Below are 26,134 nucleotides of genomic sequence, written 5' to 3'. Positions count from 1 at the left end.
ACTTCTGGTCTCCCATCTCAGAACCCCAGCACAGTGCACAGTAGACAAACAGACACTGGTATCAGGTTGCCTGGGTTCAGTCCTGCTTCTGCCACTTCCTGCTGTGTGACTTCTCTGTGCCTCAGTTTCCTCACCTTACAAGTGAATTACCTTAAAGGGAATTACAGTACCCACTTCATGGCTCCAGGCAACAGTAAGATGATCACTGGAATTACAATATCTTAACTTTTATTTTCTGTGCCACTCGATTGAGTGGTTACCAGAATAAACAGAAGAAGTCAACTAAAAACACATTGAAGCAATCCAAATTTGTTTTTATTTTTAATTGTTTTGGCTAATGGAAGAACAGAACCGTCACAGCAGCTCAGCTCTATAACCCATCCAGCCCAAGACTGTTCTAGTGGTAGAGCCAAGGACAGACAGGTCTTCCTCCATCAGTGACCTCTTCTCAAGACAAGGACATCTTCCATAGAGCATCAACATGTATCTGTCATCCGAGAAATCAACTAAAGCCCTCTTGATCCTTCTACACTTTCGGCCAGTAGTTATCACCTTCTGAGGTTATGGACTCCAGGTTTGCTACATGATAGGCAGAGGAAAGCTTCCTTTTACACTTCAAGGGCTGCAGAAGTATGGAATTGGGGAACACGACTGTATAGACTTCAACCACTTCCTCCTTTAGCCTGTCCCTCCAGGGTGCAGAAGAATCAATGTTCTTACAACTTCCCTTCTCCTTTTGGCATTCTTCAAGGTGTACACACAAGCCTCAGGAAATCATCCATGGGAAGCACACTAGGATTTACGCAAATGCAGGATGATGCGTTAGTTTCTCCTTTGGCCCCAGCACACACAGGGCCAGCATCTTTCAGGAGCAGCCGCTCCAGTGCTGTCTAGACTGCACTCTTAAGTCATGAATGGGTTGTTCAGGAACCTCTGTCCTGAATGATTCCTAAAACTTCACATAGTCTCAGTTTCACCGTCCTCAATTCCTATTGGTGTGTTACTATCTTACCTGTAAAGTTATTAAACCCCTGACACTGGATGTCTCTTTCAGATTTCGTATCTTCCTCCAACTTACTAAACGCCTCCTGAATTTCAGAAAGCAGCTACCTGCCAGCTAGTACAGGGACGCAGCCTAATTCTGTGTGAATCACTGCTGAGACCAGCTCTGCAGGAGGTTGGGGAGGAAGCGTATGGTGTATAATCTGCCCACTCCACTCCTATCATACACACTCCCCTGGCCCTGCCTGTACCACCCCAAATGGCCTTGTCTGAGACTCCTGCACACTGTGTACTCCTTCCTGGCTGCCACTCATACTGGAGGTGAGGCTCCTGGATTGAATGCAGGTGGCCTGGTTTGGATATACAATGCACAATACGGGTCAGGACCCTGGACCACAAGTCCAGCCACGGTACGCTGTGGGCCCTCCCTGCCTTCAGTACAGATACTGAAGAGTTATATCTGGGTTGCCTTATTCATCGCCTTGGCTGGAACATTCTAGAGTATGGAAGGGAAAGGAGCCTGCTCTGGAGGACAGGCTGTCAGCCAAATCTAAAATACTTTTTGCACACAAGTATTGTGAGGAGGTAAGGAGGTGCTCAGAGCTCCATCTTCAGTGATCACTTCTCCAGGGACCTCCACCTCCAGGGCTCAGGCTGGTACCAAGAGCCCTGCACAGCAGAGTCAATACCAATAATTTTCCCACTTCTAAGCAAGAGGACAAAAAGTTGCACAGAGCTGAAACAGAAACACTGAAGCACGGCCTTCGTCATCCTGATGCCTGAGCTTCATGGGACGGCCAGGATGTTAACTTAGCAGTTATCCCTGTTCCACTTCCAAGCACTGGAGACAGAAATTTCAGGGGCTGAGGTTTCTCTCCTCTGGCTTGGCAAATTCTTCTCATCTCCAGTTGAATCAACGGCTCCTTAGGTACCAGATGCTAAGCCTCAAGCCCAAATCGCTTTCACCACTGACGTGTCCTTCAAGCCACTTCATCTGCTGTTCCCTTCCTCTTCTTCAGCCTTTCTGGACCTGCAGGCTTTCTGGATACAAGAACTGCCCAAAGCATGATGGAAAAAAGAAAGAAGCCAGCTTTCACCTCCTGGCGACTGCTGGTCCCAACATCTACAGGTGACCAAAGGGACTGAAAGATGACAGCCCAGTTCTCTGTGCCCTATCGTGGGTTTGAAATGAGGAGTTCCCAGGTCTCAGCAGGTACTCAGTATCCAGTGTGGCTCGTAAGGAGGGAGCTGCACGGGGAGCACTCTCCCATGGCTGCTTGGTGAAGGCAACAGTGATGTGCAAAACAAGCCCTTCTGGCACTGAACCACCGGCCAGTGGGCCAGAATGATCCCGGTCCTCAGCACAGGGCTCTCAGTCCCAGACCACACGGACATCTCCTCCCAACTTGGCACGGGGCAGTACAGACTTCGAAGGGGAGCTCCTTTATTAAAATGCAGTGAGCAGTCCCACACTGCTACTTGGGTCAAGTTACAGCTAATGCTGGGGAAGAAGTGCCTCCAATCCATACACGGCCAGATCTGCTGAGGACCTGGAGATTCTGGGAACCAGACCTGCAGATGCTAAAGGACAAGGCCCCCCCCTGCTGGCGCCATATCACCTTGTCTAATGGTTACGTAAGACCCAGAGGCCCAGTCCTGAAGACAGTTGGCAGAGAGGCAAAAATGACTGTCCTAAAGAGGTCTTCAGACAAGTGTACAGCTCAGCAGGACAGCACACGTGCCAGGCCTCACCGTGCAGCAGCCGTCACCAACCTGGTAAAGGAGGACATATCGCATGGCATCTTCAGGGCGCTGGAGGCAGGCGCTGTGGCAGGAGAGGTAGGGAACAAGGGTCAAAAGTTTGCCAGGTTAACACATACAGACCCTCTGACCCAATATCCCACTCCTGAAAATTTATTCCGAAGAAATGATGCTCAACAGGGAAAAAGCTGGATGCACAAGGATATGTGTTCTAGCAGCCAAGTGATGAATAGAACATGGACTCTGGAGGTAGAAACCCACCTCTACTACTTTTTAGGGCAAGTGACTTACATTCTCTGAGCCTCCTTTCCCCCCTCTGTGAGACAAAGAAGACAGCACCTCCTCCCCAGGGTTGTTGTGAGATTAAATGAGACAAACTGCATAAAGCACCTACAGTCTGTGTTCAACCACAAACATTAGCTCTTATTATTACGTATAAGAACAAGAAAAGAATGCAGGAAAAAGGAAATAGGTGAATCATTAAGGGTGATAGAGCTGAAGCAAAGTTTTCCATGACTGTACTGACAATATCATTGTTTCAGGTCTTGTCCATTTTTTAAGTGCTGTGGAAGATGCCATGAATTGTTGAGCCCTGCAGCTTAGGAAGAAGGAAGCAAGGTAGAGAGAGTTGGCCTTTCTTCACAAAGGTTTTCCCCACCTCTCTAGAATTCACCTTTGGAAAACTCCTAAGAGGTCTCTGAGGATACAATAAAGTGGGGGAGATGGAAGACACAGGAGAGGAGGAATGAAGAAGGGTTTGACAATCAAAACTGGAAAGGATCCGCCTCCCATCTGCTCACCCTGCCCAAAGGTGGGCTGTGCACAGATGAGCACTCCATCCTGACCAGGAGGTCTCCAGAGTGAGCCCGCTCGCCTGGGGCTGCTGCAGGAGCAGCTAGAGGCTGCCTGCCAGCCTGGCCAGAGAGGAGAAAAACCTTGTGATCATAGTCAAGGATTCCATTCCCAGGACCCCGCTGCAGGGCACAACACAGTCTCTGTCTCTCCCCTTCCTCCTGCAGCTTCTCAGCTGTAGGGTGTTCATAATGGTCCAGTTCCATAAAGGAAACACATGGTAAATATTCATCACCGCCAGAGACAAAACACATAATTAAGTGCTTGCAAAGACCTTAGAGAAGTCTAGCCAGTGTTTACAACCTTTTTTCATTTTAAATTCATTTTCTCCATAAATATTACAGTATATAACCCCAAAATTTAAAAAAGGGTATTTTTCAAACTTACAACCATTATCACACATTAAAAAGGTTAACAATTCCTTAATATCAACAATTATCCAGTCAGTGTTCAAATTTCCAGGTGTCTTATAAACATCAAAAATGGGTGGTTTGTTTCTCAACCTTTAAAAATGCATATTCTCAGCACCTGAGGACATTCTGAGACAGCCCCTACTATCTCACCACCACATCAATCACTGACTTATGCCAACCTCCTCATTAGACTAGATGAGAAAATGCCCAGAGAAGTCAGGTGATTTGCCCAGGATCACACAGCTAGCTGAAGACAGAGGGTCTGTGCTTTCCCTGATATCACACTGTCTGGCAGTCTGAACACTGAGGTAACTGTTAGACGCTTTTGAGTCAGCAAGTCTTAATCTAGTAACACCTCCTTTGTCTAAAAGAAAATTATCACCACTAGAACCCTCCTACTAATTTTATACACCCATTTTACTGAGATAAAAACTGAGCTCTCAAGTTAATACCATCAGGTAGAAGTCAGATTTTGATCTTTATTCCGTACTTCAATTTAAGCCATAGAAAAGGATTCTCAATGACCTCTACTCTTCTCAACTCTAACTAGCTCCCCCGGGCCAGAGCAAGCTGAAGAGGACCACCTAAGAGAGGAGGAAGAAACCCATGATGGGGATCTGTGTTCTAGCTGTGCCTCAAATGTGGCACCAGCAAAGGATAAGACTGCCTGAAAACAGGCCCAAATGGCTTTATAGGTCATTTCCGTCAAACCATCAAGAAACTGTTAATTTCTGTGCTATATAAATGTTTTGGAATATGAGAAAAAAAATATTTCCCATTTCATTCTATAAGGATAGAATTATCTCTTTTCTACAACTGGACAAGGAAAGGATACACACAAAAAAGCAAGGGTGGAGAGGAAGAGGACTATAGGCTAATCTTACTAATAAACATAGAGGTCAAAATCCTAAGTAAAATAAAAGCAAATGAAGACCAGACATGCTTTTTCCTCTGAAGCACTTAGCTTCTTTCTTTTTTTGTTTTGTTCTCCTTTGATGGGGTTTTCTTTCCTATACATGCACAATAAATTTAGGTATGTGCAAAACAAACAGAATAGGACATACTGAACAAGTACTGAATCTGGAATTTAGACAGTTCGATATTAGGAAATCTTTGAAAGTAATTCATCATTTTAACTGATTAAAAGGAAATGTTTATACTCATTCAGCTCATTTGATTCCAAAAGGGCAATGAACAAACTTTAAAACCCATTATCAAGAGAAAGGAAGAGAATAAAGATTATCTTAGTAAACTAGAAACATAATTGATATACTTCCTTAACTTGATAACCTGCATTATCAAACAATAATAAGCTTGTGTGGAAACAGACAGGTCAAGGGTACAGAACAGGCCCTGTGTGTACAGTAATCTAGAATGTGAGAGCAGCTGATTTCAAATGAATAGAGGAAGGATGAATGGGCTCATCAATAAAGTTAGATCCTTACCTCACTCAGCATAAAAAAATAAATTCAAGGTGGACTGAACAACTAAAGGTAAGCAGATGAACAAAAGCAATATAAGAAAACATAAAAACAGAGTCTCAGTATGGGATGATGGGAAAGTTCTGGAGGTGCATGGTGGTGATGGTTGCACAACAATGTGAATACATTTAATGCCACTGAACCGTAAGCCTAGAAAAGGGTAAAATGGTAAATTGTACGTAAGTAAATTTTACCAGTTTTAAAAATAAAAATTTTTAAAAACACAGTAAGATTATATTCTTGCAATGGGAAGAGCTTTCTTAAGACCCAAAACTTTGGAGCCATAAGGGAAGAATTTGAAGATTTTACTACATAAAAATTTTTAATGCCTGTTTGATAAAAGATCTAGAAACAAAACTTAAAAGACAAGCACTTAATACTTCAACAGAGAGAAAAAAAATATAAGCAATTAACTGGAATAAAATATATGCAATTTGTATAATAAATAAAGGATTAACACCTGCATATATAAAACTGCTATTAATTAAGTAGATACAGGATATGTCAAGCAATTCATAAAAGAAGACACACAACCTCATAAGTAATCAAGAAAATACACGTTAAAACAATTTCATTTTTCACCTATCAAATTAATAAAATTAAAAATACTGACTTCCACAACTGACAAAGGCATAGGAAAACAGATACTCTCATCACTGTGGCTTGAATTACAAATGAGCAAACCTTTTGAAGGGCAATTAGTCAGCAGCTAGCCAGATGTTAGATGCACAGACCCTCCACTTTCTGGTCTCTAACCTGTAGAAATCTCCCAGAGGTACACAAAAATCATGAACAAGGGTATTCACTGTACCATTATTCACAATATCAAAAACGAAAATATAACCCAACCCTCTAACGGGAGCTGATGAAATACGTTTTTGTACATCCACCCAGTGAAATACTAGGCAGCTACTGACAAGCAATAGATAGGTCTCTATGTAATGAACAGGGAAACATGTCGCAACATGTTTGTAAAAAAAGGCTAGTTACCAAACAGCCATACTCTGTGATCCAATTTTTGTCAAAAAAAATAAAATAAAAAAGTACTTTGTACAGAAAGAAGAATCTAGAAGAATGCACATCAAGCTCCCAACAAGGGGATGTCACCTCTGGGAGTGGCATCATGGGAAATTTTCATTTTCTAAGTTATATTATTTCTGTAATGTTTGTGTTATTTAAAATAAGTGATTGCTTTCGTAATTAAAAAAATAGGGGATAAAGTAAATAAAAACAACTCTGCCTCTCTGCACAAAGGCAGGGAGGGTAGCTATGATCCCCATGATTGCCAGGGAACAACCTCTGTGCAGTATCTTCCCCTACAGAGGCGGCAGAAGAGCTCCTGAAACAGTTGGGAAGGGACAGGTGCCCAGCTCCCGGGCAGGGCTGGTGTGGTGGGAGTGAGGGGACAGAGCCAGGCCCTCAGTCAGGGCAGCCTGCACAGCAGCGGGCCCCGTGCAGGAGGCCTCAGCTGAAAAGTGGACACTGAAGGAAAGGACGTGCACTACTGGACTCAAACTATTTTTTTCTTTAACCTCTGATCTTTGGGTGGCTCTCAGATCACCATTTAAGATTAGAAACAGTTTACTTGAAAAGGTCATAATGGAAATTACATCAGCTAAGAGAAATCGATGGTGACTTACTTCCCGGGTAAGAGCTCTAAAAACCTAACTGTGCCCTGAAAAGACAGCAATGAATGCAAAGACCTGGAATGGCACAATGCTGGAAAGTTGTTGATCAAAGAAGGAGTATTAGCCAATTAGCCTCTACCCAAACTCTGAATGATGAAACCAAGAATGAGAGGAGAAAACGATGGAGAGGAGAAGAAAACAGAAACATGAAATAGGCACTGAACATATTTACATATTTAATCCTCACAAGAATCCAGGGAGCGTTACAGAAAAGGAGACTCACAGAGGTCCATGACTTGCTCAGTCACAAAGCTATAAACTGCAACCAACAAGGACCTACTGTATAGCACAGGGAACTACACACAATATTTTATAACAACCTACGAAGCAAAAGAATCCAAAAAAGAATATATATAACTGAATAACTGTGCTGTGCACCTGAAACTAACACAACATTGTAAATCAACTATACTTCAATTAAAAAACAAAAACAGGGCTTCCCTGGTGGCGCAGTGGTTGAGAGTCCGCCTGCCGATGCAGGGGACACGGGTTCGTACCCCGGTCCGGGAAGATCCCACATGCCGCAGAACGGCTGGGCCCTGTGAGCCATGGCCGCTGAGCCTGCGCGTCCGGAGCCTGTGCTCCGCAACAGGAGAGGCCACAACAGTGAGAGGCCCGAGCACCGCAAAAAAAACAACAAAAAACAAAAAACAACCCAACAACAAGAAAGCTACAAACTCTGAATGTGGATGTGCATCTGGTCTGCCTACAAGTCCAGCTCCTCAATTGGCCAGCCGGCCCCACTGGCCAATATTCTCAATATTGGAGGCTGTGTCCTCGGTCTTCCCAGGCAGACTCACCTGTGAGCTGGAGGGCAGCGCCTGGGAGGTGGGCTCTTCTGATTGGGCTGCTCCTGAGCCCATGGGGCTCAGTGTGGTGATTCGGCTGGGCTGGCCACGTAGTGTCAGAGTGATGGTGGTGGGGACCTTCAAGCCTGAGAGAGAGAGACAGAGAGAGGAGTAGGCTTTTTTGTCACAGCCTCCACTTCCCTTTCCTGGAGTTTCCTCCCCATGTAACATACCCCCATCAGCCTCCCGCCTCGGCTTCCTCCTCCCCAGCTGGGTCATCTATGCCCTATCAGTCAGTCTGAAAGGCAACAGGAACAGCCTGTGTTCTCTCAACCTCTCTGGGGGATGGACCCACACAGCTGAATCCCTGAGGGTCAAGGCCAGGACTCTGTGGGGTTGGGTTCAACATCATACCTTGACCATGAGAGATAGCAAGGTCTTGGGGGAAGATCCCTTATCTGGGAGTCCCCACGGTTCTCATGAGAGACTCACCTGAGGCTTGGTTAGAGATCTGAGCCAGGCCAGGGAGGCTGCTTGCCAACTTGGCGAGGCCCCCATTGGTCAGCAGCTGGTGGATGGCTGTGGGCTTCCCACCAGGAGTGGCACCCAAGGAGGAGAGAGTGGTGGCCACAGGAATGGTACGGACAATGGTGCTGGTGCCCGTGGTGACGGCACCCAGGCTCTGCATGGGGGTGGGCAACTTCACACTGGTGGCCTGTGGGACACACAAGCCCAGGTGATCAGAAGCTGTTGCCGACAGCAACGGTCGAGTGTGGAGGGCACATACTGTTAATGGCTACCATGTATTCAGTGCCTACCACATGCAAGGTACTCTGCCAGGTATTTTCCATACATCACCTTCTTTAATCCTCAAAACAGCTCTGTGTGGGAGGTACTATCATTACCCTCATTTTACAAACAAGAAAACAAAGATACAGAGATCAAGAAACTGGCCCAAGGTCACTTAGTAAGTGGTGGAGCCTTAACCTTTGGTAGTTCCCAGCCGTGAAGCCAGAAGGCTACTTGTCCTTGACCCAGCGTCCCTGCCAAAACCAACTAAGCTGAGGAGGCCTCCTCCCACACCTGCCCAGCCCAGTGGAAGGCAGATGTGCACCTGTGGGGCTGGCCCGGGAGAGGGGTTTGCTGGGAGGCCAGAGGTCTTGCTGCTGATATCCTGCAAGCTGAAGCTGAGGCCTTGGAGGAGGCTGCTGGCTGATGCGGCCCCTAGGAGAGGACACAGCAGACATCAGCACAGGCTCAGTCACTTTTCCACAAGCACCTGTGCCTGTCCACCCTCAATAATCAACTAAAACACCAACGCTCTTTCCCTCGGACATTCCCAGTGCTCTCAGAAAGATGCCAGAAGGGCTCCCCAAACACGCACGCTGGACGCCCACATGAGGAAAGGTACCGTTCCTGACACACTGCCTTGGATTCATTCTGCACACCCCAACCTGCTCCAAACCACCTGTCCTAAATTTTGGACAGTTTTAGGAAAACCAAGGAGAACATGAATCCCACTTTTCAGAAATCTATCCCACCTTCCCAGGGAAGAGGAAGGACTTTTTAAGCCCAAAGAATCCCGAACACCTGACTTACACTTCACTTTACACACAGTCCAGTGGCCTCAAAGCAAAGAGGAAGGTCCTCTTGAAGGATCAGGGCATCTGCAGTGCCTTGGCCCTGCTGGGCTCAGGCAACTAGCCTTTCAGTGTAGGGTGAGGGCGGAGAAAGTGAGGAGACATGCATAGGCAGAAAAATGTCTCATTTTGCTAAATTTCCAGTTTTATTCAACCAGATGTGTTTAAAAACACCAAAATGAAACCAGTACATACATTTCCCACCAGCTATTTCTCCTTGTAGTACAGGAGGCATTACCTGCAGGTTGGGACATTTACTCACTGCAGATATTAAGGCCCCAAACTCCCCTACCTCAAAGTTAATGCCAGCTCCATGCCAAGCCTCTACAACAAGCCTGAGACCCAGAGCATCCTCCTCCAGATCTAGCTCCACAAGGCTTTCCCAGGACCACCCTCCAGCAGCAGCCCAAACAGACTTCGCTGGGAGGCAGGGAACATTGAGCTACCAGATACCTGGGAGGGAGCTGCCAGGAGAGGTGGCCACCAGGCGGCTCTGGAGTGTGTGCAAGGCACTGGGAGCAGTGCTGCTAGAGACCACTGAGGACGCTGGGCTGGCTGAGACTCCCCCTTCAGCAGCACTTGACCTGGAGACAAAAGTAAGAGCTCCATTATCTAAAGGTCCCTGCCAACACAGGCAAGGAGAGACTTCAGGCCTTGAAGCAAGAGCTACAGAACTCTTCGTAAATTTTAAGTAAGCACTCAGTGGACCAGCGAAAAGGTGAAGAGAAAGAAGGGAACAGACAGACCGGGAGACGGACTCACTTGGTTGTGGTGAGAAGCCCTGTGAGCTCCTTGGCCCCTGTGGAAGCTTGCCCCAGTGTCATGGTGATGGGCTTCCCTCCTGCGGCTGCAAAACAGAAAACCCCAAGCCACTGGTCAGTCCTGTTTGGTCCTGACCTTTCAGGGTTCCAGAGGCCAGGCTAAATCCAAGATATTATGGAAAAGACTGGAAGATGAAAAATGAAGGATAACTACATTAGAATAGGAAGAGTTGGGATTATTTTTTCCTTCTACTTTCTAAACCTTCTGGAACATTTTATTATCTTTAATTGAAACCAAAGAAGAACAAAATGTATGATGCTTTGAATGACCCCACAGCTTCCTTGGATCCTCGCTCGGCCTCCCTGACCCTAGTTCAGATGAGGTTGCTACCCTCTTTCCCCCCACGTGCAACCTCTGCTGTCTTCTCCGGGCGCCTGTTGTGCTGAAGGCGAGGCTGAGCCGCCCAGCAAGTAGCCACCAAGAGGGCAATACTGTGTGCCTGGGACAGTTCTGTCAGTGTTTATTTAAAGAGGCCAGGAGAAACTCACCTTCTGGAGCTCCTCCTTGGGAAGGAGTACAAGGCCCTCCAGCTGTGTCCCCTTGGGAGATAAGGGACACCTTGATCTTCGGTCGCTTGGAGGTCTTACTGCCAGGAAGAGGACTGGAGGGATGGTGCCGCTTCAGCTGGACCCTGAGATCCTCTTTCTCGGCTTCCTCCGTTTGTTCTGATGAAACAGGAACTAAGAAATGGAGCTGCGGTGAAGTTCTCCACAATCCAAAAAAGCCCGACGGATACTGACAGCCAGTACCAGCACTGGCATGGCTGTGTGGGAACACCAGGAAGAACCATCCCAACACGTGCAAGGAGAATGCCAATGCTTCAGTCCTGCCTCACTCGGGCCCACCTACGGTGCAACTCCACCTTGGCCCTCTCAGAAGATGGCTCCATCCCCTTCCCTTACCCTGCCCTGGAGTTGGAAGCAAGGGGCTCTGAGTTGGTGGAAACAAAAAGAAAGGAGAAGACATCCTGACCCTGCCTGGCAAAGGCCAATCAAACAACAGAGGACTCACCACAGTGGACCTCAGCAGGGCTTCCCAGACTCAAAGAATGTGGCAATTCTCACGCCCTCCCCACATCACACAGCTGGAGGGCAGCACACAGTTTCTGGAGAAGCAATAGAGGAGCAGGCTATCCAGTCCTCCCTACAAGGGAGATATCCTCAAAGCTCTGAGTCCCACCCTGCCCTCAGAGCCCAAGGTTGAGGGTTTGCTTGCCAAATGGGGACAATGGGAAGGATCATCACCAGGACTTAAGGCTGGCTTTCAGTAACTCCTAGGCAGGTTATCTCAGCCAAGACCACTTTACAGGTCCTGCCCAGAGGTAATAGGGCAACAGTGGCCCATGTCACAAGCTAGTCCCCAGGTCATTTGTACTAGTACAGAGAAAGGCCACCTGTTCACACATGGGCTTCCCCCTCCACTGCATCAAACAGACTCATCCTGCACGTGGCCAAGCCTCCTAGACTCTTAAGTTATCCTTCGGGTTTCCTCATGGATCCCCTCCTCTTTAAACCTAGAAGCCTGCCCCGGTCCTTCTTCTTAGCGCAGGCAATCAGGGGCGGAAAGGCAGGAGTCACACGAGAAATGGGAGGCGTGGGGGCTGCCATGGGGCCACAGGGAGCTACTCCAGATCACAGTCAGGCCACAACCAGCTGAAAGGAAGGACTGCATCGACTAAAATCAGAATAAGAAGGAGGGAAAAAGGGAAAGGAGTTACAGGTTTATGCTTGATAAGTGCTTGCAGAGGCCAGGATGGAAGCAGGAAACCAGAGGCAGGGAGAAAAACACAGGGAAATTCAGGCTCACAGGCACTGGCCTATAGGCACACACAGGAGAAGCAGAGCCAAGAGCCACAATAAGAGATAAAAGGAGAAAAACACCGAGAGAGGTAAACAGAAAGAATGGGGAAAAAGCAAAGACTATGGAGTAATAAGCAAAAGGATCAGCAAAGAAAAAAAAACAGAAGATAGAAAAATGCAGAGACAAACAGAGACAAATGAGAGGCAGGGATGGGAAAGAAATGAGGGAGAAGCGGAGAGAGGCAGAGAGCAGAGAGTGAAAAGGTGAGGAAAGAGCAATACTCACCAAAGAGACAGGAGGAGGCGCCGGGAGGAAGAGCTTTCCTCACCAGCATGTTTTGTGTCAGAAAAGCAGCAAACTGCGCTGGAATGAATCAGAAAGAATTACAGAATCACAGCCAGCCAGAGAAAGGAGAAAAAGAGAAGGAGTAAGAAAAAGGTATGAAAATGTTCTGGAAAATGGCCAACAGGGGCTTTTTCTGGAATTACCGCAAGGGTTTGAAACCTGACTCTGCCATTTAGCAGCACCGTGGAATCATCCATAAACGGAAGGTAATAAACGCACCTGCCTCATGGGGCCGCTGCCCACATTCCACGAGCAACAGCAAGCCAAGTGCCAAGAAGAGGGCGAGGCACGCAGTGAGGGCCCATAACCACGAGCTGGTCTCACTGTCCCACCTACGAGCTCTGCCGAAACCAGGCTGCTGTGCTGCGGCTCTCCTCCGTGATGCTCTGGGTCCCATTTCGAACCTGGTGCACCAGTCAGCCTTCCAGAACTCTTTACAGTCTCCACTAATTATTGGCAAACTGCTGGCTCTCTCTTCATCAAAAGCCCAAGAAGACAACGCCCACTTGGAACCTGGCTCTGGCCACCACTGAAGAGGATGCAGGTCATGCGTGGACCTTAGGGGCCTGGCCACCTTTTCGTCTTCACCGACCCACTCACACTTCTGCTCCCTGTTAGCACCACTATACGGGCAACCTCGTAAGAGGCCTGGGTCTAAGTCCTGATCCTTTGGCTCCACTAAAAGAAACACAGGGGAAGAGAGCAGAGGAGCCTCCTGTCTCCTGCACGTCTCTCTACTTGACCGCCAGCTCTGGCTGCTGCCTCTGCCCAGGCACCTGAGACCCTCAGATGATACACGCTCCTGGATACATCACCAAACACCAATGCCCAAGAGACCTCGCCTCAGGGCTGCCCAACTGGATCAAAGTGGGCCAGGGGTAGAGCCACTGCTGCTCCCCTCCCCACCCACTGAACACGCCTTTTCCACAGCTTCTTACATTGTGCTGACTGTTCTCCAAACTCTAATTTCAACCAAACAAATGTTTCCCAGCCTAATCGAAAACCTATCTGCAGAGACTCCTGAAAAACTTCACTGGGAGTCCCAGTGTGGAATCTTAACTCTTCAAGGGCAAAACAAAGGGCGGGCACGACACCAGTGCAGTTGCCCTAGAATCTGATGAGCACGGCTAATCCCCTTGTCTGCGGGACCCGAAGAGCTCCCTGACTGCAGGAGAGGCTGGGCAGGGCCCGGAGTTGGTAAACAATTTGAGGCCGATATACGTGTAGTCAGCTCATAAAGCCTAACACCAAGCCGAAGCTGTAATTAGTGGAGCTGTACAGTCACACTAATGTCACCTTTTGTGACATTTTACCCTTGAAAACAGCCCTCAGTATTTATTTCAACCTAATTTTGCCTGGACAGAAATGTCGGGAAAAAGCCGCAGATGCCAATACTTTCCAACTGCCACATGGCGTCAACTGCAGAAGACAGAACTCAAGAGAGGCCACCGGGCCAGGCAGCTATACCTTGAGCCTGTTTGTGGGTCAGCACAGCCTCTGTCCGCTGCACGTGTCTCTTCAGCAGCTGAGTGCTTCCGATCTGACTGGACTTCTGGGCAGAGGCCACTGTGGTCACCTTGGTCTTGGGACTGGAGGTGGGGCTGCTGGACACACTGGAGAGATCCTGAGTAGATTAAGAAGGACAATGTCCAAGCCAATGTCGTCCAGATTGACTGTCAATCGTCAAGTCCCCCTGGAATTCCCTGGTCAGGAATTCCCCTCGTAGGAACTCACAGGCCCACCAAGGTCAACAGGCATCCCCAGGCAGCGAAGGAACCAACTCTTCAGTCCCCATTTCCCAGCAAAAGCACTCCCTCCCTTTCCGCGTTACCTCCGAGCCTGAGGGTGAGGCAGGTAGCTTGGCAGCTGGTGACGCAGGTCGACTGCCCCGCTCAGAGACCTCAAAGGCCAGGTCTCTGCGGGCCACGTCCCGGGGCTTCTTCTTCTTCTCAGCATCTTGATCCCGAGGCTCCGAGCCCACGTGCCCCTCCGCGCGAGTGAGCACTCCAGTCAGGAAGTCCACAATCTCATCCTAGTGTAAAGAGGGGCCGAGGCCTCTGAGTCCTTGTCTGGAGAATAGGAACCACCCCGACAGTCCCGACTAAAATCGATTCACCTCAGCTTCGATGTCAGCGTGCCGGTCCCTCCTACCACACAAAGCCTGGCTCAAACCCCAGCCTCAGCCAAGGACCAGCAGAAGCCTGCGCCCTGCACCCGTGAGGCAGTGCTCCGGGGTGGTCATGATTCACCACTCCCCCAATGAACCCTTCCTCCCCTAATGCTCGCTCATGTCTTAGATCATTACTCTCCTTTCCCCCCTCTCTCTTTCCCCCTTTCCTTTGCTGATGATTTAGGCCCAACAGAGGCCACAGTGGATACCCATCCTCCTTAGTCAATAGGCTGCTGCCAACAAGACCGAGCCTAAAAGGTTACAGAAAGGCAAACCTAGCTGAGAAAACCACATGAAGCTACTGTGTACCTGAATACATCTGTCCACCATGCTCTGAGTCAACCCTTCCAATTTCTTCTTTGCTTTGCTTATTCTAAGAGACAAAAAAGAGGAAATGTTTACTTTCCAAACATTCCACAGCACCATTTCTCTTCTGTGTTGGTTATTCTCTAGACCCATGAAGGAAGACTATGTTAGCCCTCAGGCAGGTCTGCAGCCTCTCTGAACCTCAGTTTCCACATCTGCAAAATGGGGAACCATAACACCTCACTCATGGAGTTAACAGGGATGACACAAAACAACATTTATAAAGAAACAAAGAGTACATGGAAAGTACCCGGGATGGTATACTTCAGAAGTCCTATACCTATGGCTTCACAGGTATACTCTATCTGATTGCTAAGACCTCATCTCGAGGCACCCCAACACAGACCCAAACCCTGAGACTACTGGGTGCTATTGAAAAGATTACTGGGTGCTATTGAAATGAAATTAGCAGGAGGGAAGGCAAGGTGGCCACAGGTTAGTTCTAAAGGGATGACAGAAACTGACCACAGCTGCTGCATTCTCCTCTTTGAAAGCCAGCCTTAAACACCCTGGCTTCTGACTGGTGGTCTCAGCAGAGAGAGAAACAGGGCACCAAGTGACAGGATGAAGAACTACATTCTGAGCCTCCAAATTCTGAGACCCCAATTTACTGGTTGTAGGTCTCTGACCTTGTGTAACAATGCTCATTTTATGGATGAGGACAGAGTCCCAGAAGTTAAGTATTTTATCCAAGCTTCTTAGCAAGGGAGCCAAGACTAAATTGGGTCTCCCAGTTCTCAGTCCAATGCTCTTGGCACCATGCAAATATGTCTCATAAGCAGCCTCACAACCTAACTCTCACTAAGGGTTATTTCCATTTCTCCCGCTCCCTCACCACGACTCAACACACAGTCTATTCTCCTATAGATAAGAATGTCTGAATTAGCAAGAAAGATAATGTATTTACAAGCAAACATTGCCTTGAGCATCAAAGGGTTAGATTCTAGGTCCACAAGAAGCTGTCAAATGACAAAGGCCAGGAGGACTTCGCCAAAGCATCTCTGGGTAAGAAACTGACAAGAGAGGAGGGAATAGGTACTCGCTTTAAGCTCTCCAGTTAAAGCATACAAATGAAGTTAATATCTAAGACTGAGCATATAAAAAAGGAGACCAGTAAAGGATACAACCTCTTTTTCAGTACATTTCATAAAAACATAACTAAAGGCCCTACAGGCAACCAGCCTTGTAAGAGAAGAATGGCCATCTCGATGACTAAAGATGCCCTCCTAAATCCTCTCCAGGGCTTCCCTGGTGGCACAGTGGTTAAGAATCCACCTGCCAATGCAGGGGACATGGGTTTGAGCCCTGGTCCGGGAAGATTTCACATGCTGCGGAACAACTAAGCCCGTGCGCCACAACTACTGAGCCTGCATTCTAGAGCCCGTGAGCCACAACTACTGAGCCCGCGTGCCTAGAGCCCGTGCTCTGCAACCAGAGAAGCCACCAGAATGAGAAGCCCGCGCACCTCAACGAAGAGTAGCCCCTGCTCGCCACAACTAGAGAAAACCCGCGTGCAGCAACAAAGACCCAACGCAGACAAAAATAAAATAAATTAAAAAATAAATAAATTTAAAATCCTCTCCAAACTTTGGCTGTTTATACTCCAAAATATATAAAAGGATGCTTAACACAAATAAAATCTATGTTCACATTCCTCCTCAGTAAGGAGCAAACGGTGAAGAAACGCTACCCAAGTGAAAGCACAACGGCCAAGGCTATAATTGCAACATCGTAGAAGCATTTCCCCACGAGACGACTGCTGACTACAAAGAGGAAACAGGGACTCTACAGTAGAGAAACCTGGCAGATGCTTCCTTGATCAAAGTTAACATCACCAGTAACAAGACACATCAACACCATGTAGCCCCCGAGGGGTGCACTGAGGGCACATCAGCTCCACAGCATTCCTGCCAAAAATGTGCACCCTCAACCTAATCATAAGATAACGTCAAACACCTAAATTGAGGGACCGTCTACAAAATAGAAGTCTTCAAAAGTGTCGAGGTTGGGCTTCCCTGGTGGCGCAGTGGTTGAGAGTCCGCCTGTCAATGCAGGGGACGCGGGTTCGTGCCCCGGTCCGGAAAGATCCCACATGCTGTGGAGCGGCTGGGCCCGTGAGCCACAACTACTGAGCCTGCGCGTCTGGAGCTTGTGCTCCGCAACAAGAGAGGCCCGCGGCAGTGAGAGGCCCGTGGCAGTGAGAGGCCCGCGCACCGCGATGAAGAGTGGCCCCCGCTCGCCGCAACTAGAGAAAGCCCTCGCACAGAAAAGAAGACCCAGCACAGCCAAAAACAAATAAATAAATGAAATTTTTAAAAAAAAGTGTCGAGGTCATGAAAGACAAAGACAGACTAAGGAACAGTACCAAATGAAAGGAGACTGAGGAGACAGGCAACCAACAGCAATGTGTGATCTGGATTTGAGCCTGGACCAGAAAAGAACGTTAGTGAGATAACTGATGAAATGTGAGTCTGTAGATTAGATAACAGTATCATATCCGTGTTAATTTCCTGACTTCGATAATTACACTTTGGTTATATAAGATGTTAACATTTGGGAAATCTGGGTGAACAGTATAGGGAATTTCTTGGTACTAATTTTGCAACTTTTTAGAAATCTGAATTAGTTTAAAAAAATTTTTTTAAGTTTTTTAATGCCCTCTTTTCACTGAACCAGGTTAGCTATAATTACATCACCGCCTGATAAGCATCTCTCCAACATGGCACTCTTGCAGCTCTGGGGGAACCTACCCACCTGAGATTATCATCAGCTCCCCCAACCACCACCAAGCTGTTCTCAGCCCGAATCTTCTCCCGGAAGTCTTCCATGGCTTCAGGGTGACACTGCAGGGAATTCTGACCAATGACAAAGAGGACTGGAGTCTTCATATCCAAGAGGGGATCATCCACATCCTAAAACAGATCCAGGTTTACAGTCAGCCAGTGCATATTCACTGAGTACTGCCCTGGCAAGTATGCTCAAGAGAGTCAGCTGGGCAACTGCAGTCACTGAAGAGCAGCTTGAGCGAGGCATGCACTCCCGTACGCTCACCTGCCAGTGACCCAGAAATCAGCCACACCCTGCGCTTACCCCTCTGGGGCCATCCACGGTAAGCAGAGGAAACCCAAGGCAGACAACTGCAGTGACGTATTCCATCACCGACACCTGGAAATAATGGCACGGTTTGTCTCAAGGTCAAATGACTTCACTGCAGCTACATCCTACCCAGAATCCTGGGGTGGTCCAGACCCACCAGCCAGTCCCACCTCCTCCCCCACTGTCATGACATAACCCCTAGGTGTACATAACTAGGTTAGGACATAATCCCTAGGTGCACCAGCCATAGTTGCAGCAGTAAGAGCAAAGAACACAAGATGTGCTGTTCTACCAGAAGCCACCACCTAGAGAATTGGGGCCCTCAGCGGACCCCAGAAGAGGGCTGAACCATAGGATGGGAAGTTTAATACTTGCATCCTGGCAATTTGCGAGGCTAGAATCCTCCCTTTTCCCTCCACTAATAACAAATGCAATCAGGAGAACATAAATGTTGCTCTTTTCCCTTAAGTGAAGAAAATCTCTCCCTTTTGAACTTGATAGCTCCCAGACACCCCAAATTTCTTAGAGCAGTCGCTGACAGGGTACTGCCATCCTTGGGACCAGGGAGTACCGGGAGATAGCCTTCTTCCTCTCACGCCCCTAGATGTCACCTACATGAAGCAGCACAGACTTTGCTTACTTGATCCACTTGAGAATTGGGGCTTTGGACAGGTCGGAGGCACTTATACAAACTAATATACATGCAAGTGTATGTAAAGTAAGAAAAGGTTCTCTGATGACTTGGAAAGGGAAAGAACAGGAACACAACATCAAATTACAGAGCTATTAAAATTTTTGCTGGCCACAATTATTGTTTTGTTTTGTTTTGTTTTGTTTAGGTGGGAGAATGGTACTTATGTCTAGGGGAAGAAAAAAAAAAATTTTTCAGCGATACATGCTGAAATACATATATATATAAACACAGTGATATGATATTTGAGATTTTCTTCAAAATAATTGGAGGAGACTGAAAGTAGGCAGAGGTAAGATGAAAAAAGCTTGGCCATGAGCTGATCACTGGCAAAGCTGGGTGAGGGGCCCAAGGGGTTTATTATGCTAGCGTATCCTCCCTTTGAACTTCTGCTTTTTTCACAATAAAGTTAAAAAGTAAGGTTTGTAGGCAAAGCATCTAGCACAGTGCTCTGGAACACTGCAAAGCGCTCAACAGTCACTATCATCGCGCTGGGCAGCAGCAGTAGTAGCAGCAGCAGTCTATCTCAGGACAACCTCCAAATAAGATGGGGATTACTTACGTGACAGGCCACCAAGGCTCCTGTATTCCAGCCAATCAAGATAATGGGTTTGTGCGGGAAATGGCTGTGAATCTTTGTGGGAAAAGAAGACAGTAAGACTGGAGGCCACAGATTGGTGCAGAATGTTGGGTGTGCCACAGTGAACTGAAATAGGGACGTTCTCACCTCTAGCACTTTGCTTCGCACTGCCCCAATCATGTGCTCCAGACACTGCAGAACTCCTACTCCACTACCATTGTTCAGCAGATGCGTGGCAACAGGGATGACCTAAAGGAACGAGTAGCAGCCATGAGAGCAGAGCTAAGTTTCAAATCTCCTCTCAAGTCTGCTTAACCTACCTAAATCCCTTCAACCTCGGATAAGCACCATTGGCATTCTAGACAAAAAGAAACTTGGGGGACGCTCCACGTTTAAGTTGACCCATTTTGAGCCCCTCTTCCTTTCTGTCTGCTCGATCCTCCCCAGGAGGAGTTCCTCCTGCCCAGTACGTACCTTGCCTAAGCAGGACAGCTGAGACTGCCAGAAGCGGTGGCGGCGCGAGGTGGGGAACACGGAGCTGGAGGGCCCGGAGGAGGCAATGAGAATGAGAGGAGAGCCGGGGAGTTTGCTCTAAGGAGAAAGACCCCACCAGAGAGCCAGTGAGTGAGAGGTGCTCCTCCATGGAACCCCAATACCTTTCTTATCCCAACCAATGCTAATTTCCTCAGGAAACTACGTTAAGCACTACACCCAGCCAGTTATTAATGAAAGCAGTTAAACAAGCCATTATCCTCTTGCCAAAGTTCTAAGACTGGATTCTAAAAACAATTTCATGGGCCACAGTTAAGTCCAACTTACTGGTTTGTTATGAGAGAGCACTCCCACAGCGGGGTCCCAGGGCCTCTTCAGTAGGAGGGACAAGGCCTCAGCTCCAGCAGCCCCGGTCTTCGTGTTGGACGACACGAGCATCCGGTCAATCAAGGTAGGGATCTAGAAGCAAGGGAGAGGAAAGATGCTTCCAGCATGAAGTAGGAGACCCCACCACCAGGATCAGGTGGGAGGACACAGCCCCACTATGAGCTGAGGAGATTTCAACTACACCTCTCAAACTTTCCTCACGAGAGAAAGTACAAATCAGTGCATGGCTGAAAAATATGCCTCCCATCACATTAAAGATAAGTGGATACAGTCCTCTGGAAACCAATCTGGTGACACGCACCAAGAGACTTAAACTTATTCTTATCTCTTTCTTAACAACCTGTATCAGAAATACATACACACACACACACACACACACACACGGGGGCTGGGGGGTAAGCAAAAGACAAATTCACTCTCAATAATAGTCAAAAAGTGGACACAACATTAAGGCATATACAAGGAAGTGGTTAAGCAAATTATCTACATAATTAGATATTATGGATTAATTTTAAATATTTAAAACAATTTGTAATAACATAGGGAAATAATTTGCTAAAACATTAAAGGTAAAACAGAATATATAAAAATTATCTCTACTCAGAAAAAATACTACAAGAAAATATGCCAAAAGGTTAATAATGAACTTTATGGAGTTATGAATTTTTTTCCTTTTCAGACATCTGTGTTTTCTGAATATCCTCAGTGAACACCAGTTGATTTTATAAATTAAAAACAAAACTCTGCACTTACTTCTAGAATACTGCCTTCAAACTGTGGTGTGTTAAAAAAATATGTTATTGTGCCCCAAATAATATATCCTACTATACTGTGTATACAGCTGATCCTTGAACAACACGGGGTTGGATGCCAACCCCCCATTCAGTCGAAAAGCTGTGTATAACTTTACAGTTGGCCCTACGTATCAGTGGTTCCACATTACACCATTATGATTTACCAAAAATGTGACCTCACAGATGTGTAAATATAGGTTTCAGACATGCTGATGCTTACACTGAGAAGAATTATCTGTGTGAATCCCATACTACCCACAAGAGGTCAAAATGACCTAGGGGAAAGGAAAGATTTTTAACTGCTAGAGGTAGTTTTCAGAAAAATAAACTTTTTGAGAAACTGGAGAATAAAAACTACTACAGTGATGCAGGCTGTAAAAGTTCAGTCCATAGCTAACATCGTACTCAACAGTGAAAACCTGAAAGCTTTTCCTCTAAGATCAGGAACAAGACAAGGATGCCCACTCACACCACTTTTATTCAGCATAGTATTGGAAGTCCAAGCTAGAACGATTAGGCAAGGAAAGGAAAGGCATCCTTTCCGTTAGATTTAGAAAGAAGTAAAACTCACTATTTGTGGATGACATCATATTATATAGAGCAAACCCTAGACTCCACCAAAAACAACCATTAGAATAAACGAATTCAGTGAAGTTGCAGGATACAAAATCAATATACAAAAATCTGCTGCATTTCTGTACACTAATAGAGAAAGTAAGAAAACTTTCTCGTTTACAACAGCATCAAAAAGAATAAAATACCTAGGATTAAATTTAACCAAGGAGGTGAAAGACCTGTACACTGAAATCTATAAGACATTAATGAAAGAAACTAAGACACAAATAAATGGAAAGATATTCTGTGCTCACAGACTGGAAAAAGTAATATTGTTAAAATGTCCATACCACCCAAAGCAATCTACTGTACAAATTCAATGCAATCCCTATCAAAATTCCAGTGGCATTTTTCACAGAAATAGAACAAACAATCCTAAAATTTGTATGGAACCACAAAAGACCCTGAATAGCCAAAGCAATCTTGAGAACAAAGAACAAGGCTGGAGGCATCATGCTTCTTGATTTCAAACTATTTTACAAAGTTATAGTAATCAAAACAGCATGGCATCGGCATAAAGACAGAATCACAGATGAATGGAACAGAATAGAGAGCCTAGAAATAAACGCATGCATATATGGTCAATTAATTTACAACAAAGGAGCCAAGAACTTACAGTGGGGAAAGGACAGTCTCTTCAATAAATGGTGTTGGGAAAACTGAACAGCTACATGCAAAAGAATGAAACTGGACCACTGTATTACATCATACACAAAAATTAACTCAGAAAGGATTAAAGACTTGAATGAAGATCTGAAACCATAAAACTCCTAGAAGAAAACATAGGCAGTAAGCTCTTTGACATTAGTCTTGGCAATGATTTTTTGGATCTGACACCAAAAGTAAAGGCAGCAAAAGCAAAAATAAACAAGTGGGACTACAAACTAAAAAGCTTCTGCATAGCAAAGGAAAACATCAACAAAATGAAAAAGCAACCTATTGAATGGGAGAAAATATTTGCAAATCATGTAGCTGATAAGGGGTTAATATTCAAAACATATGAAGAACTCATGCAACTCAACATCAACAAAATAAAAAATCTGGTTAAAAAATGGGGAGATCTGAATAGACATTTTTCCAAAGAAGATATACAGATGACCAACAGGTACACGAAAAGATGCTCAACATTATTAATCATAAGGAAAATACAAATCAAAATCAAAATGAGATATCATCTCACACCTGTTAGAATGGCTATTATCAAAAAGACAAGCATTAACAAATTTTGGCAAGGATGTGGAGAAAAGGGAACCCCTGTGCACGTTGGTGAGAATGTAAATTGGTGCAGCTACTACGAAAATCAGTAAGGATGTTCCTCAAAAAATTAAAAACAGAACTATCATATGATCCAGCAATTCCACTTCCGTGTATTTATCTGAAGAAAACAACAATAACTCAAAAAGATATATACACCCCCATGTTCACTGCAGCATTAAGTACAATAGGCAAGATATGGAAACAACCTAAGTGTCCACTGATGGATGATGGATAAAGAAAATGTGGCATATGTATATATGCCACGTTTTCTACACACACACACACACACACACGAATATTATTCAGCCATAAAAAAGAAGGAAATCTTGCCATTTGCGAAAACATGGATGGACCCTGAGGGCACTGTGCTAAGTGAAGTTAAGTCAGACAGGGAAACATAAATACCGTATGATCTCACTTGTATGTGGAATCTAAAGAAAAACAAACAAAACAAAAAACCAAACTCATAGATACAAAGAACAGACTGGTGGTTGCCAGAGGGAGGGGGTGGAGGATAGTGAAATGGGTAAAAGGGATCAAAAAGTACAAAATAAATTAAGCCATGGAATGTAACGTACAGCATGGTGACTACAGTTAATAACACTGTATTCCAGATTTGAAAGTTGCTAAGAGAGTAGATCTTAAAAATTCTCATCATAAGAAAAAAAAAATGTTTGTAACTATGTGTGGTGACATGTTAACTAGACTTATTGTGGTGATCATCTAGCAATACATACAAATATCAAGTCATTATACTGTATACTTGAAACTAATATAATGCTATATGTCAATTATACTTCAATTAAAATAAAAAATGCAAAGATAGGACAAGAAAATAAGCTGTTCCAGGCAATGATAAGCAAGGACAGTGATCCTAATTTTGAAAGAGCAAGACTAAAAGGGTTTCTGTACAAGAAATGAGGGGAGGGACTTCCCTGGTGGCGCAGTGCTTAAGAATCCGCCTGCCAATGCAGGGGACTCGGGATCGAGCCCTGGTCCGGGAAGATCCCATATACCGCGGAGCAACTAGGCCCGTGCACCACAACTACTGAAGCCCACACGCCTAGAGCCCGTGCTCCGCAACAAGAGAAGCCACTGCAATGAGAAGCCCGCGCACCGCAACGAAGAGTAGCTCCTGCTCGCTGCAACTAGAGAAAGCCTGCGCGCAGCAATGAAGACCCAGTGCAGCCAAAAATAAATAAATAAATAAATTTTATAAAACAAAAGAAATGAGGGGAATATAACCATGCGACTTTCTCAGTTTAATTCAGGAAACAAATGTTTACGCAACGCAACACTGCTGTTACAAGACACCAGCCTAGTGCTTACTGCGAAGGAATTTAATCTACAAGGGTTAATGAAGACAAGCACACAAACAACAAAAGAGGAGGGGCTGATAAGTGCCATAGAAAAATAAGCCTCACACTATGATTCAAACCATCTAACAGAGAAGACGGAAGCAAGCAGGCAATTTTCATCTGAAGATGCAGCATGTGAAGTGAGATGCACTCTGAAGAATTCTAACAGAAGACGGGGGAAAGTCTTCTAATCAGAGACACCAGATATAAGCAAGAAAGAACAGGGCTTATTCTGGGCACAGATAGCCTGAAGTCGAGAATTTGGGCAAGGAAGTAGGAGGACGAGGACGTAAGGCTAGTAACAAAGGCTAGGGCCCAACTGCAAAGGATCTTCACCCTAAACTGGCCATTTCTTGAAACTTACTTTGTCACTGTGAGCCACTCAACACCTTGAGGTAGAGGATCTGACTGAATTAGACTTTAAAAGCTTTTATCTGGCAGTAATAAGAGTACACCTCTCAAATGACAAAGCCTTGAAACTCACTTTCTGTAAATAAGAATACTTAGAAATAATTAATCAGTAACCAACTTCTCTGCTTGGAGCCAGGCAGACCAAGCATCCCTGGTCTCTCCAGCACTGCATCTCTCTCAGCAGACAATGAAGAGGCTAGGGTCTATACCTTCTCTGCTCCCCTTACAATAGGTCTGGTGGTGAAAGTAGCTGGGCCAAGAGCACGATCCCATCCACCTGCATTTTCATCCAGCAGGAACATTAGAAGTTGTGGGAAACAACCTAAGTATTTGCTGTGAATCTGAGAGTCGTGGGAACATAAGAGCCTGAAGGGAGACGAACCACTGAGAGCAGAGCCTCAAGCGGACAGCGGCTCACAGTCTGGGACCCTGCTGACTGTGTGTCCTCTGCCATTCCAGCTAACCTACACCATGACATAGAAGCAGGGCCGGGCAGCATGCACTGTGCACACCTGTGGAGTCCCGCCAGTGGTCCATCATGCTCAATAAACCTGAACACCACTTACACCACTTCATTCACATGGGAACATCCAGACAGTGACTTCAGTGGGGGAGCAGGGCAAACTTCTTTATGAGGGAAATGACCTCCAAGGCATACTGGCCATGCAATGTAAGGCAGAGAAGTGGGCTCTGGGCACTAATACTCATCCCTTAGGGGATATTCACCAATGCCGTACTCTTCCCATAGGCAGAATGCTGTGGAGAACATTTAAAATGCCTGAAATACTCACAAGCCACTGTTCTCAGCCAGGGGCCTGTCGTGGCTCCACACCCACCCTGTGCCCATGCCTGCCCCCTATTCACCTCCTGGGCCAGGGTCTCCACTGCAGAGGGGCAGCACAGGGGGAATTCTGGGACTATCTTTTCTTTTGTCTCTTTCTCCAGTAGAAAATAAGCTCCATCAGAGTAGACAGCATTTCTGTCTTGCTCATCCCAGCGCCTGGCACATTATAGGCACAAAATGGTTGAATGTATAAATTAATGTCAAATTTCCTACCATGCATTTCATTAACGCATTTGGTCCTGAGTTTTGTTTTATTTCCACACTAAGCCAGTCTTCTTTTGCTTTCAAACAAACTCAGCAACCTTCAAGTAACAAACAGGCAGGAAACAATAAGTCTGGAAATTGGGGGAATATGGCTGGGGAAAGCTGTTGGCCAGGTAAATTATAGCAACAAAGCAGGCCAGCTTCCTGCAAAGGAGAAGAAAACCACTTAAAAAAAAAGGTCAAGAACTGAAGTAATCCAAGTTGCCTGAGGCCATTC

The 26,134-nt window shown here is 46.1% G+C and overlaps 1 protein-coding gene across 14 annotated transcripts in view; it reads right to left on the bottom strand.

Annotated features, from left to right (window-relative positions):
• Positions 1–291: 291 nt before the first annotated feature.
• Positions 292–26,134, bottom strand: part of KANSL3 (KAT8 regulatory NSL complex subunit 3) — a 41,873-nt gene continuing 16,030 nt past the window's right edge. For 8 of the 14 annotated variants that reach the window (XM_027128944.1, XM_027128943.1, XM_027128942.1 and 5 more), the window contains 16 exons: positions 20,315–20,446; positions 19,970–20,086; positions 19,643–19,744; positions 19,478–19,549; positions 18,219–18,293; positions 17,883–18,040; positions 15,072–15,135; positions 14,424–14,624; positions 14,060–14,216; positions 10,936–11,127; positions 10,388–10,472; positions 10,079–10,209; positions 9,100–9,209; positions 8,478–8,700; positions 7,998–8,131; positions 292–2,827 (listed from right to left, as the gene is read on the bottom strand). In XM_027128944.1, the coding sequence (XP_026984745.1) occupies positions 2,807–2,827; positions 7,998–8,131; positions 8,478–8,700; positions 9,100–9,209; positions 10,079–10,209; positions 10,388–10,472; positions 10,936–11,127; positions 14,060–14,216; positions 14,424–14,624; positions 15,072–15,135; positions 17,883–18,040; positions 18,219–18,293; positions 19,478–19,549; positions 19,643–19,744; positions 19,970–20,086; positions 20,315–20,446 (1,974 nt within the window). In that variant the 3' untranslated portion in view covers positions 292–2,806. Of the gene's footprint in view, positions 2,828–7,997; positions 8,132–8,477; positions 8,701–9,099; positions 9,210–10,078; positions 10,210–10,387; positions 10,473–10,935; positions 11,128–12,532; positions 12,611–14,059; positions 14,217–14,423; positions 14,625–15,071; positions 15,136–17,882; positions 18,041–18,218; positions 18,294–19,477; positions 19,550–19,642; positions 19,745–19,969; positions 20,087–20,314; positions 20,447–25,866; positions 25,956–26,134 lie in introns of those variants that run through there. The other 6 variants (XM_027128956.1, XM_027128953.1, XM_027128946.1 and 3 more) reach the window with 6 other exon arrangements.

This window comes from Aethalodelphis obliquidens, unplaced genomic scaffold (assembly GCF_003676395.1).
Source record: "Aethalodelphis obliquidens isolate GAN/ISIS:26980383/991018 unplaced genomic scaffold, ASM367639v1 scaffold35, whole genome shotgun sequence".
Classification (NCBI taxonomy): Eukaryota; Metazoa; Chordata; class Mammalia; order Artiodactyla; family Delphinidae; genus Aethalodelphis; species Aethalodelphis obliquidens.
This window is presented reverse-complemented; position numbering and strand designations above follow the sequence as displayed.